Raw genomic sequence first — 14,149 nt, 5'->3', positions numbered from 1 at the left:
GGGTTTGCTGGGGTGGCAAATAAATAAGGGGAAAGAACAAAAGGCAGCATTCAAACAAAGAATTTCTTGTTGAAAATCCCTTCTTCATGGATGAAAAAACAATACCACCCAAAAATGGCGTGTGTAAAGATCTGATGGAGCTTTAGCATTTCTTAGAAACTTTCTACCATATAAACCTCTGGATGCCAGGCTCATGGCTCCAATGGAAAGGCCGAAACAAAAAAAGCATCATTGTGAGAACATTGAGGGCTAGATATAGAAACCCCATGAGAAGCCAGCTTTGATAATCAGTAATAGGGGAATGAAGTATCAACAAATAGAATGGTATAGTATAGTATCTGAACTCAATCAGTGGAGCGGGAACCAGAACTGCAGCAGTAGCCAAGAAGAATGCCAACACCCATATCTTCCTCTGAACTTTCCCTGCGTGAAAGATATAAGCAAAATCTTAGTGAGGCAGAAAGAAACTAAATATGATATGATACCAATCAGGATTTAATAAACATAACTTCATTGGCTCCATTTTTCATGACTATGCACGATATACAAGGACAGGAGCTGCGTACTAACCCAATACACTGAGGATTGAAAACCATGAATAAACATAGAGCGGGACCAGAAGGTATTTCATTGACCAATGAGCATTGATGAGCTTGCGCCAGATGTAGAATGGATAATGTCGATTGTCAGCAAGAAGATAGGGATGAGCTATGCTGAAACAGTCAGATAACCAAGTGATGAAACAGCACCAGAAACTAAAAGTAGGTAAGTAGCTGCGATCTGTTATATTGCAAACACTGCAGAGTACAAATACACACACACACACACACACACACACACACACATATATATATATATATATATCCTTTTTTAGATTGGTGAAACTCTGTAACATCTTTCAGGACCAAAAATATCCTTAGATGGGAAGTGGATTACAAAAATCAATTGAAAGTTGACCTTTCATATAAGAATACATTGCTAGACCCGCCACAACGCAAGTAGCAACAAACCCAATTCAAACACTTAAATTGAATAGCATACTATACTCTTCAGCTAAGCCAATCTTAGTGTTCCTCTATGACCATCGAGTTCAACTAGTTATAGCGGACAAACAACAAAGTCACAATAACAGTTTGCTCGGTAAATTAACTGGTTCTCTGACCTGACCTGAAATAGTGCACAGAGAAGAAGCCAGCAATGACAGCCATCAACACTTGAAAGAAACTAACAGGCCTTCTCTTCCAAAATGACTGGAACATGTCTATGATTTGACCAAAACTGCAGTGCAGAGGAGCCATAGCAAGAACAGAAACCAGACCAAAATACATTATCTGCGCAAAATGAGGTGAAACTGCATGAGCTTCTTTTGCACCTGCAATATCAGAATATACAGTAAGAGACAAAAGCAACAAAGCCCGTTGATATGCCACAAAATTAAAAGGAGCAGGAGTAAACAAGATGAAACAGTACCTAGAACTACACTCCCATTCCAACGAACAAAAGCCAAAAAAGCCACTAATACCATGAGAAAAGGGCTAAAGGAAACCAAAAGCTTCCACTTCATATGCCATGATCTTAATAAGATGACCTGAACCTCATCAAGCAAACCTGCAACACCACGCCACTATATGTACCATAAGGGTTGAGGACAAAAAACATAAATGGGGGAGCAAGAATAACCAATGCGGCATGCTCATCATCCACAGTGTAAAAGATAATGGGGAATTGGTCTGGTATATAAAATTTAATAACTTCGTATGATTACATCAATTACTAGTTGATGAAAACTAATTTAAAAATGTGAAATCAAACCTGATGTGAAGTTTGCCGAAAAGATGCTTGTACTTGGTATAGAATGTTTATCAGTGTCCAAGGTGCTACTGAACTTTCGCTTTCTCAAGTTCAAGCCCCATGTGACATTATTGTTTGAAGTTAATCTATCAGTTTTCCTCATTGCTGCATCAATTTCATTTTCACTTACTTCTATTTTATCTCTTTTCTGGGTCAGAGTAGTATCTATAACCCCAATGCATGCAACAAAAAGCATCCATATTATATTGGTCTGTCGAATGACAACAGCCAAGGCACCTAGCTGCATGTAACAAAATGAGATTAATTAACACTCGAATGAAAATATGAGTCTCTGCATGAGTATACATATGTATTCATGTTTAACAAATTACATGGTTAATGAAAAAGGCTTGAGCAGAGTCCTTTACCAATGCACTGAACCAGTAACTCTTCTTCAAACTCGCAAGATACATAGCAAGCACTGCAGTAAGCGATGCAACATCTGTATAATAGAGAAAAGTGAAGAACCAGTGGAGGGGATATAAGGCTAGGACCACTGCAATAATTGTTGCTTTTCGTTCACTAAGAGTTGGTCTCAAGTGGGTGATTATCTCATATACAAGCATGCTGCATAACAACGCCAAAACACCATTTACAGATCGAAGAATTGCAGTGGTGCAGACTTCAGAAATTGATGAGGCTGCTTGTATAAGGAACATGCCTGGAAACAAAGAAGCAACATGGGCAAGTGAAAGATAGTACCTGCAAAAGTTTTTAAATCACATATCAACTTCCTTATCTACATAGTTATTCTGATTAGTGCTAAGCCAACCCAATTAAACTTACTGAGACCTAAGCAGCCCTTGTGTTATTTTGATAGGGCCTTTGGAAAGATACAGAAAGCATGGTAAAATCAGCAACTTAAGCCTCTCAGCTAAAATTTCTTCACATCCAATGATATATCAAGACAAATGATTCTCGGAACAGCTTACAGTTTCATCAATGAATAGACATTATAACACCAACAACCCCACTTCCACACAATCTTTCGTTTGCTTTTCCGTCCTCAACTCAGAGCAGAAACTCAAGCATAACAGAAGCAACACCCAACTGAAAATTCTATCGGCAATGCAAGAAACCCAAGATGATCCTACTTTCAACAGCGAAGCAGAACATTCATATTGCAAAAACCCAATTGATCAGTGGAAATTAACTACGACCCACTTACAACCTACTATTTTATTATATCTTTCTGTGCAAAAATATTCAATTCAAGAGCATGTCCCCCAATTGGATAGCAACCAGTAGAACTAAAATTTCCATCAACAAAATGAGGAAAAAAAAAAGGAAAATGCAAATAGATAGGAGGACGTACAGGCCAGGAGGAGTGGTAATCATCGGATCCCAGCTTCTAAAGTTTCCTTTGCAGTACTGTTGAGCCTGGGGTGCATGGAATATCTCATCCTATGCATTCATCACAAGTGCGTCAGTGTGTCAACAACCAACCAAATCCAAAGGAAAAAAAAAAAAAGTTGTTTTCTTTTATTTGGGCTTACCATGTAAGGCTCAGGAACTATGCGATTAACAAGAATGGAGACGGGAATGACCCACAAGCTCACAATCACTGCCACAGCTGTTCTTCCCATCTCTCTCTCTCGCGCGCGCGAGCCAGCAGAATCAATGCCACATAAAACCTTTTTCAATTATTCAGGTAAAATGGTAACGAACAAACACAATTTCTCCACGTTCGAATATAAATTCAGAGTACCTAAATCACGGTCCTAGGGTTTCATTCGCCGAGAAAAACGATGGTAACCGGTTGAATTTGGGGAAATCGGAAAAGCTTCAGACGGTGCGTTTTGGCGTTTTGAGTTCAAGTGGGGCGCAGTGGGACGGATGGGGCAGACGCCGTTCCAACTTCCACATAAACAGTTGCGTCTTTATGGGCAAAGAATGACGCCGTCTCACTCTGCCGTGTAGAATTGCCAGAATATATATATATATATATATATATATATATTTTAAATCCCTAAGCTGCCAGAGTTTGTAAATTATAACTCCAAACAATGGAAATTTAAATGTTAATTAATTTAAATGTTTTCACAACATTTTTAAGGTGACGGTCAAATACCAAAAAAAAATGACTGTCAAAAAAATATTTTCAACTAAAAACAAATACAGCCAAAGCATTCCACGTTTCTCTTCTGTCGTCCCTAGCTACATTGTGTTTTATCTCATACAAACTAACATCTCTTCTACTTTGATACGAAAGAAAGAATTTATTTTATTTCCAAAAAAATATTAAATAGAATCTACTTCATATTCTTTTTTGATTTAACGTGAAAATTTTCAATTTATTTTTCCATTTTCTGCAGTGAAAAGAAAAACCATTTTTCTTTTTATAGTTGGTTTTAACATTTTTTTTTTTTTGCAGATTATGTTGTTACATTTGAAACTATGCGTAATCTTGATGTTTATAAGGGTAGATACTTTTGCACAACAAAAGTGTGCACAACTTGTGCACAATCACACACACATGAATGAAACCCATGGTGGGATGGATCTCGCCCACGTGTGTGATTGTGCACAAATTAATTCAGACAATATATATGAGAATTCACATAAAACCCACTTATCCAAACAGATCTCAAACAATCAGCTCTACTCAGATAGGTATACTCCATAAGAGCTCTTTCACGTTTGTAATTCAGGTAACAAATTACTAAAACTACAAATCCTATTATATGGGCTACTATTGTTTTCATGGGAATCTGATCATCATCGCCATATCCCAGCTTTCACCTAATTATGTACCAACGGCTAAGTTTCCACTTCTGTAATTAATATCCAAAACAGAAGCAGCTGACCTTTAAGGGATTCTTTTTTTTGGCGGGTGGGGGAGGGGTGTAGGGGTAAAGACTGGCCTTATACGAAAGCACTACTTATTTAAATTATTCATTCGCGAAACTTGATCACTAACAAAGAGCAAAAAATGGGATAATAAATGAGATAGAATTAACATGCTGCTAAAAGATTTCAAGGGTAACAGTCCCTCAATACTTGGAAGAAAACAACCGAAAGAAAAGTCTAAAATAATTCAGCAATCGCCTCATCCTTTAAAGGTCATTGTCCAGACATTGAAACGATTGGGCAGTAGAACCAAAGAAGAAAAATGCAAGCAGCATTTTCTCTCCAAAATAGAGCAGTCCACTTATCGTTGGTTGTGATCAGAAGCATTTCCTATGCACAATTGAAGGGCCGGACTCATCATACTCAGACTTGGCAATCCACATCTGCAGCCAAAATTAAATCAGATCCTCCCATCAGAAACTTTACAGAAAGAAATTTCAACAAGAACACAGGAATAAGATATATATGTCAAGAGACCCACCTGCTGGAAAGTACTAAGGGATGCCAAGATGGAGCCTCCAATCCATACACTATATTTCCTCTCAGGTGGAGCGACCACCTTAATCTTCATGCTGCTGGGGGCTAATGCAGTAATTTCCTTGCTCATTCTATCAGCAATACCAGGGAACATAGTGGAGCCACCACTCAGTACAATGTTTCCATACAAATCCTTCCTGATATCAACATCACATTTCATTATGGAGTTGTAAGTTGTCTCGTGTATACCAGCAGCCTCCATTCCAATCATGGATGGCTGGAACAGGACTTCTGGACATCGGAAACGCTCAGCACCAATGGTGATCACCTGGCCATCAGGTAACTCATAGCTCTTCTCAACAGAGGAGCTGGTCTTAGCAGTTTCCAATTCCTGTTCATAGTCAAGGGCAATGTAAGCCAACTTTTCCTTCATGTCCCTCACAATTTCACGTTCGGCTGTGGTGGTGAATGAGTAGCCTCGTTCGGTCAAGATTTTCATCAGGGCATCCGTGAGGTCACGACCTGCAAGGTCAAGACGCAATATGGCATGTGGAAGAGCATACCCTTCATAAATGGGAACCGTGTGGCTGACACCATCTCCAGAGTCGAGCACAATACCTGCACACAAAGAATAAATTATTAATTTGGCATGCAATTAAGCATAGATGATATCTGTAATCATTAGTCAAATCATAAAAATCAATCTAGATGGTTTAGACTAATTGAATAGCTTACCAGTAGTACGACCACTGGCATAAAGGGAAAGAACAGCCTGGATTGCGACATACATGGCTGGAGCATTGAAGGTCTCAAACATGATCTGTGTCATCTTCTCACGGTTTGCCTTGGGGTTGAGAGGTGCTTCAGTGAGGAGAATTGGATGCTCTTCTGGAGCAACACGCAGTTCATTGTAGAAGGTGTGATGCCAAATCTTCTCCATATCATCCCAATTGCTAACAATTCCATGTTCAATAGGGTATTTCAGAGTTAATATACCACGCTTGGACTGAGCCTCATCTCCAACATATGCATCTTTCTGCCCCATGCCAACCATAACACCAGTGTGACGTGGACGTCCAACAATGCTAGGAAACACAGCCCTCGGAGCATCATCTCCAGCAAAACCAGCCTAATAAAAAATTCCATGATCACAGTAAGCCCTTACTATTTGGCAGATAGTTAAGAATTCTACTACCCATAAGTAAAATACAGAGTCCTCTTTTAGATACCTTAACCATTCCCGTTCCATTATCACAGACAAGCGGTTGAATATCCTCGGAATCTGCCATCTTCTATTGCCTGCTCAGAATTAACAGTGTCACAACAGAAGAATCAAAGGAACCTCAGCCCATACTTATCCTCCAATATCATATATCTATCACATGGACCCACTCATCTTAACTAGACTGTATCATAACATCTTGTGACACATGAGCAGAGCGAATTTATCTTAGTTGGCAAATAATAGGTAAGATGCAATTTAAGAGCATATGCATGAGATGGAAAAATCAAGTTAGTTAAAATCAGACAGCAAGAATAGAAGACAATATCTAAGTAACAAGAATATGATGCGGAACTCTATACTAACACAAAATCTTCACAGCCATTCAAAACAAGATTAGAACATAACTTGAACGGTCATTCACTCATTTGACAAAATAGAGAATGATCTGACACTATTTTCTAACACTGTATGCATAATTCCTCATCCCATACCCCGAAGCAATGGTCTCAAAAAATGGTAATATTTTATAGGGGCAAAAATTGATTTGCATCATCATGTGGCATACAAAGTAAGATTGATAGCGTGCTACTGTAGAAATAGACGCTTGTTGACGCACATACAGCTGATATTACCAGAACACTAAAGGGAAATGGGAACAACATTATTATAGATCAAATCCAATGCTGTGCCGAACTGCATAAAAGTTCATAAAGGAAACAAAATATTCATGACTTAGCGTCCAGAAAGAACGACTGAGATTGACTGTAAAAACAAACACCGGACACCAAAGAAAATTGTACTCCCAATCTAACAAAATGCGCTATATATTTGAATCTCATCAATCACAAACTTCAAAAAAATCAACTTTTTTCACAGTGATAACACGTAAAGAAATAGGAAATCACAAAATGGCACAACACTAACAACGAGATATCCGCCAAATGTTCACAGGAATATGATTAGCCAAGGAGCAACAGATCAAGAAGCACAGTTAATGATCAAACCCCAACAAACTCTTTAAAGAAAACAAACAATTTTAAAGCAAAAGCATTCTCGTCAGATCCATGGAGATTAAAATGTAAACCCCAAAAGGCATCGAAAACAAGATCGGAAACACCAAAGCCAAACCATAACCTTCAAAATCGTCAGCACGACGGCAACATTACATCAAACCGAAGAAAATGCCCATATTCATAGCAATACAATATTCCAAACGATCACATTGTGAACATAATCGAGCCAAATCTTACGAAAAACTCACCTGTTGAAAACCCTAGATTTCGCGTTCTTCGAGGTGGTCTCAGCTGCCCGCCCTCTCGGCCTGAGATTTTCGTTCAAAATGGTAAAAGCCCCACAAAACGGACAAACGCGAAAACCAAAGCGAAAGAGAAATGAAATGAAATGCGCCTTAGATGCACCCCTAAATTCGGTCTCCTTCTAATTGTTGTCCCTTTAAGTACTAGATCTACGGCCCACGCGACGTGTCACGCTGATCTGGGGGCACTGGTGGTTCCAGCTGTCCTTTCACTTTCCAATTGGACCAATTCTATTGTGGGGTTTCTTCCAGCTCTCAGGTGACCCAATTTGCCCCTGGGTATTATACTTTATTACTGATGGGTCCTCTCACGCCGTGGTGTGATTTTGGTTTGTTTATCGGCCATGATCTTTTTCATGAGAGCTGCTACGTACACTCACACTAACTCTTCACTAGGATTGGCAAAATGATACCCAATTCTATTCGTTAAGTCTCGCAATTCATTTAAGTTAGATCCAAATATGATCGGTTTATGTTTACGGGTCAGAACTCCAGACACGATACTACACGGCAATTTCACAAGTCACCCGACACGACCTGTGAAACTCGTTTTGCATAATGGATCGTGTCGGGCCAGCACGACCCGACACGGCCCGTTTGAACATTCAAAGCTAAGGGCAAGCCATTATTTGGCCGGGAAAGGGACGGATCCCTGGCCGTTCTGGCCAGGGAATGACCTGTTAACCGAGATTCGACCGTTTTGGCCGAGAAAGGGCCGGATCTCCGACAGTTCTGGTCGGGGAACGGTTGGTCGGGATCCAGCTGAGAAAGGGTCAGATCCCGTCCAGCCAGCCGGCACTCTCCGTCTCCGTCTCTGTTTTCATTTGCCGACCGGAAGAGAGAAGAAGAAGAAGAATGAGAGAGAGAGAGAGAGAGAGAGAGAGAGAGAGAGAGAGAGTTTCCATTAAAAAAAAAATGAAAAAAAAAAACTCTGATGTGGAAATTCCACATCAGGGTGTGGGAAGTTTGATGTGAGTGTAGCATTTTTCCTTTTTCTTTGCTACAATATGAGACTATAGATAATGATTTTTTTTCTTTTTAATTACTTTCACTTTTTTAGAATATTATTTTTAATTTTAGGGTTAAACACATTTTTAGTCCCTGAGTTTTTACAATTTTATTTTTTAATCTCTGAGTTTTAAATTGCATCACAGATGGTATATCAATTTTAGGAAAAGACCGAATTAGTACCTCGGTTAAGTTTTCCGTCCAAAAACAGTTGACATGTGGCACTACATAAAAAAATAAAAAATAAAAATCTTTAAAAAATAATTAAAAATTTTAAAAATAAAAGGGGGCCACCATGGGGGTGGCCGGCCACCCCCATTATGGCCAATGGGGTTGTTGGGCGGTCTGGGGTGGTTTGGCCACCCCTTGGACAGAAAAGAAAAAAAAAAAAAAATAGCAAGATCGGTTTTGCCCTTGGGGTGGCCGAACCACCCCTAAGGGCCACGGGGGTGGTTCGGCCACCCCCAGATCAGCTGGTCTGGCGGTGGCCGAACCACCCCAATGGCCTATGGTGGTGGTTCAGCCACCCCAAAGGCAAAATGAAAAAAACAAAATTTGGAGGGTTTAGCCATTGTAGGTGGTTACCGGCCAAGGGATTTTTTTTTTTTTTTTTAATTTTATTATTTTTTAATTTTTTTATATAGTGCCACGTGTCAACCTCAGACACGTGGTGAACCGTTAGTTTTTAGACGGAAAACTTAATCGATGTACCAATTCGGTTTTTTCTTAAAATTGAGGTATCATCTGTGATGCAAATTGAAACTCAGGGATTAAAAAATAGAGTTATAAAAACTCAGGGACCATAAGAGTATTTAACCCTTAATTTTATTACATATAACTTTTATTAATTAAAAATAATTGTTAAAAAATTAAAATCTCTATCATAAAATTATCTTATAAAATATAGACTTAATCCAAATTTAGATGATAGTTAGAGTGTTTCCATTTGCACCATAAATTGGACTGCTAGCAAGGGAATTTTCAAATTACTCTTTAAGGTTGAAAAAAGTTATCAATTTACTCCTTACCATTAAAACAGTTATCTAATAAATCTTTCTCTTCACCTTCTATTAAATTTTTAACGATGCTAACACGCTATATATAACCAATAAAAATATGACATGTGTCTCGTTTAATAAAAATATAATAACAAAAAGGAAAAAGTTTAAAATTATAAATATAAATATAATTTTTTTAATAAAATAAAATAACTAAATTTTTGGAGTGGTTAAACCATCGGCCAGATTGGGCAAAGGAGTGACCAAACCACTCCAAGTTTCCAGTTATGGTTCAGCCACCCACTCGATAGAATATAGTAGTGACATAAGATGAACGTAATGATCCATTTGATAACAATTTTAACTTTAAGTAGTGAATCGATAACTTTTGAATCTTATGAAGCAATTTGATAAAAGTCCGTATGGTAGGTACCCCAATAAAACATTTTTCCCTGATCTTTTAGTAGCTTCTAAATGTAATAACTTCTAAAACATTTTAGGTAAAAAAAAATGAAGTGTTTATCTCTTTAACTCTTTTTTGAATAAGCTATTTCAGTTTGATTTTAATAAATAACAAAATTTTAGTCACTTAATTTTAAAAAATAATAATTAAGATATTAAAAAAATCTCGTTGCTAAATTCTAATTTAAATGAATGCGTTGCCTTATCCAATAAAATTGACAATTTTATTCGGCCACTTTTTTTTTTTGAATAATAAACTCAAAGCTCCTTGCATTAATACCAACAAGCCCGATGGCACATCACAGTGAGTAGAAGTACAAACGCACGCTACCTACTAAGCCAGAAAAATCTGACTTAAGTGTTGCCTACAAATAAACAAATATTACAAGATCAGGCATTTGAGCCATTCTCTGACAGTTAAGCACCGACCCTAAAAAGTAGAGGACAGATCTGAGCTAAACAAACCCTAAAATAGACCAGTAATATTTGAAAACTCATAGACAGACTTTAGAAATATAAAAAACAATACAGGGAGCATACAACGAAACAAATACATAGAAGAAACTTCAAAGCAAGCCGGCGTCCGAAAGTAGCAGATCTTCGCCGATGCTGGGGCGTGTTGAACACGCACCATTCCCGGCCACCACCCCTGCAACAGACAATCGCCGAAAATTATTTGGCCACTTATAATCTCATTGGATCATTCAGCTAAAGAGTTTGGGCTTTTGTTCGGTTCGGGTTGTATAGGGGGTTCAATTTGCAAGTGTATAATATAATAGTTGAGCTAGGATGGCTTTACATTGACCCACTACCGGCCCAACCTATAGCCTAAACTTTTGATGTCCATATCATAAATCACCTCACAAATCCACAAATGACCTCTTTTTTCTTTTTTCTCCCACCAAAATATGTCACATTTCACCAAAAAAATAAAATTAAACAACTAAAATTTTGCTCATTTCTAAAAAATGACAAGTTTGCCCTCCATCTCTCTGTGTTGGAATCTAGTTGGGAACCAAAGACATAACAAATCATAAAACTACTTAAGAAATGAGCTCTCACGCAAACGGGTTGTCACATGACAATTTATATTTTAGTAGTTGACATAGTAAATGTTATGTGGACTAACTCATTAGTTTGTTAACATGGTAAATGCATGTTATGTTGATTGTCACATGACAGTTCACATTTTCGTGACTGGTATAAGTGTTATGTAGACTGTCACGTAAGTTTGTAAAATACTTGTAATCAAAACCCTAATACTCCTAACAACACCTTTTAAGGAATGCTGGTGGTGCATGCATATGTATCTTGTTGTTATCACATCATTGTGACTTAGTCAGAACATTCGGGAGTTGCATATAAAAGTCTTGGAATCAAATCTTATGCCAACTATGAGTTTGTAAGAGTTAAGCTTGGTAATTTTTTATTGTCTATTTTATAACTGGCGAAAGGTTATTACCATGTTATCTACCTAAGATTAATACTTCTGCATGAATCACTAATAATGCTTATAACGTAAAAGTATACATTTTTACAAGTCTGGAAGCAAATATTGTCTTGGATGCAACAGTGCCGCTCTTGTTATATGGACGGCTCTTAAAATATGCCTTGTAGAATGCGATTTCGAATGCTATAAAAGGTTTTGACTTTCATCACTGAACACTAATTGGTTTTCAGATGAGATGGCCAAAGGTTTTATCCAACATATGAGATCAGAGTCAGGGTCATGGGGTTAGAGTCGCGGGAGCATTACGTCGAGGGATGGAATATTGTTGGGTGCAACAGTGTTGCTTTGCTCACGTGAATGACTCCCAGAAACATGCATTGCAAGATACAATTTCGAATGTCATAAAAGGCTTTATCTTCCATTAGTAAACACTAATAAGTTTTCAGATAAGATAATCAAAGGCCTGATTCAATAGATATAGATATCACCATACAACTTTCACTCCTCGTAAAATCTTGTACACTATTTGAAGTAAAAATTGCAGATGTGAGGGTCCTACAGTGCCAAAGTATGTGCCTTAAAGTGAAGTTAACTGTGCATGATCAAGAAAAAAGGATCAACCTCTTTTTATTACTCTTAAAAAATTATGAGATGGTTTTGAGTATTAAGTGGTTGCAAACTTTGAAATATGTTTATTAGAACTTTTCAAAAGTGAGTATGAAATTTATGTTGAACGGAAAAAAGGCGACTCTCAAGGTGAAGCACACTAATTAAAGACCCACAATGAAGAATATAACGACCCAGGAAGAAGCACTAGCCTACCCAGATATGAGCTATCATCCCAAAATGACTAGTTAATTTGAAACTTCCTAAAATCCCTTATAAAACAGAGTTTCACTTAAAAACTAAGAAATGTGAAACTTAACACCTATGAGTATCTTTATAGATCACTCACTCAATGTAAGTTATTCATCTTTTCTCAACATGGGACCCAAGTGTTACAGAGAAAGCTAAATTACCTATGAAAAACTTCATCCATAATTAACATCGAGAACAAAGTCAACCGATGACATGTCATATTAATAATCGAAGATAAGGCACAAGCACATGCCATGTCTTCATCATTAATCTATAATGGAAAACTTCTTTTACTAAAAAATATAGAACTTCGCACTCATGAGTATTTTTATAGATCACTTACTCAATATGAGCTATTCATCTATTCCTAATATAGGACCCAAGTGTTACAAACTTACAAAGAAAGCTAAATTACCTATGGAAAACTTCATCAATAATTAACATCGAGAACAAAGTCAACCAATGACATGTCATATCAATAATCGAAGATAAGGCACAAGCACATGCCATGTCCTCATCAATAATCTATAATGGAAGACTTCTTTTATTAAGAAATGTAGAACTTAACATTCATGAGTATCTTTATAGATCACTGACTCAATGTGAGCTATTCATCTCTTCCCAATATAGGACCCAACTGTTACAAACTTACAAAGAAAGCTAAATTACCTATGGAAAACTTCATCAATAATTAACATCGAGAACAAAGTCAACCGACGACATGTCATATCAATAATCGAAGATAAGGCACAAGCACATGCCATGTCTTCATCAATAATCTATAATGAAAGACTTCTTTTAGTAAGAAATGTGGAACTTAACATTCATGAGTATTTTTATAGATCACTCACTCAATGTAAGCTATTCATCTCTTCCCAATATAGGACCCAAGTGTTACAGAGAAAGCTAAATTACCTATGAAAAACTTCATCATTAATTAACATCGAGAACAAAGTCAACCGATGACATGTCATATCAATAATCGAAGATAAGGCACAAGCACATGTCATGTCTTATATATTATGCAGGTTAAAAGGATAGGAAATGGGATATATCTAAAACTATAATCCCATTTTCATGCAATATATCATCACATTTCCATAAAATCATAATGTGTTGTATAAAAATCATAAGTAAGCCCTATATCTATCACATGATGCATTCGGTTTGCATGTAGACATGGCAATTTCTTATAACATGATTTGTAATAAACTTTAATTATTTTGTTAAGATCTAATTAGCTTATAACTAAAAGTTTGTAAGATAAATTGCTAATAAATTGTAAGATAATTAGCTTATAACTAAAACTCCCCTAGTCGATTCTAAATCTGTTCAAAAGAATAAAAATTTCATGATAGTTTTTAATAAAATTTAACTGATGTACTAGTAAATATGAAATCTTGTGAAACTAGTTTTCAAAGTGGACCAAGAACATGGGAATTAGGCCAATGCAAAATATTGCAAGGGTAAAATTTCCATGAAAATGATTTATTTAAATACGAAATTTATTTCCTGTGTTAATTAACTATGTAATTATATATCGATTAAACTAGTAAAAAAGTTGCATTGTTTTAACAAAATTTTTGATGATTTGATTAAATTATGGAAAAGTGTGTAAAAGATGCTTAAAAAAGGTGTATTTGATCCACTTTAAT

General features: G+C 36.9%; 2 protein-coding genes across 2 annotated transcripts; both read right to left on the bottom strand.

Annotated features, from left to right (window-relative positions):
• Nucleotides 1-49: 49 nt before the first annotated feature.
• Nucleotides 50-3,739, bottom strand: LOC133873138 (dol-P-Glc:Glc(2)Man(9)GlcNAc(2)-PP-Dol alpha-1,2-glucosyltransferase). The gene is made up of 8 exons (XM_062310867.1): nt 3,348-3,739; nt 3,167-3,255; nt 2,220-2,553; nt 1,813-2,092; nt 1,471-1,608; nt 1,168-1,372; nt 571-713; nt 50-423 (listed from the first exon to the last, which is right to left on the bottom strand). Exons 1-8 carry the CDS (start codon nt 3,435-3,437, stop codon nt 164-166), a joined length of 1,539 nt encoding a protein of 512 aa, XP_062166851.1. The 5' UTR covers nt 3,438-3,739; the 3' UTR covers nt 50-163.
• A 1,028-nt stretch (nt 3,740-4,767) lies between these two features.
• LOC133872734 (actin) lies at nt 4,768-7,831 on the bottom strand. The gene is made up of 5 exons (XM_062310320.1): nt 7,665-7,831; nt 6,408-6,477; nt 5,914-6,307; nt 5,183-5,796; nt 4,768-5,084 (listed from the first exon to the last, which is right to left on the bottom strand). The coding sequence occupies exons 2-5, from the start codon at nt 6,465-6,467 to the stop codon at nt 5,019-5,021; spliced, it is 1,134 nt and encodes a 377-aa protein (XP_062166304.1). The 5' UTR covers nt 6,468-6,477; nt 7,665-7,831; the 3' UTR covers nt 4,768-5,018.
• Between the last annotated feature and the right edge of the window lie 6,318 nt (nt 7,832-14,149).

Source organism: Alnus glutinosa, chromosome 7 (assembly GCF_958979055.1).
Source record: "Alnus glutinosa chromosome 7, dhAlnGlut1.1, whole genome shotgun sequence".
Classification (NCBI taxonomy): Eukaryota; Viridiplantae; Streptophyta; class Magnoliopsida; order Fagales; family Betulaceae; genus Alnus; species Alnus glutinosa.
This window is presented reverse-complemented; position numbering and strand designations above follow the sequence as displayed.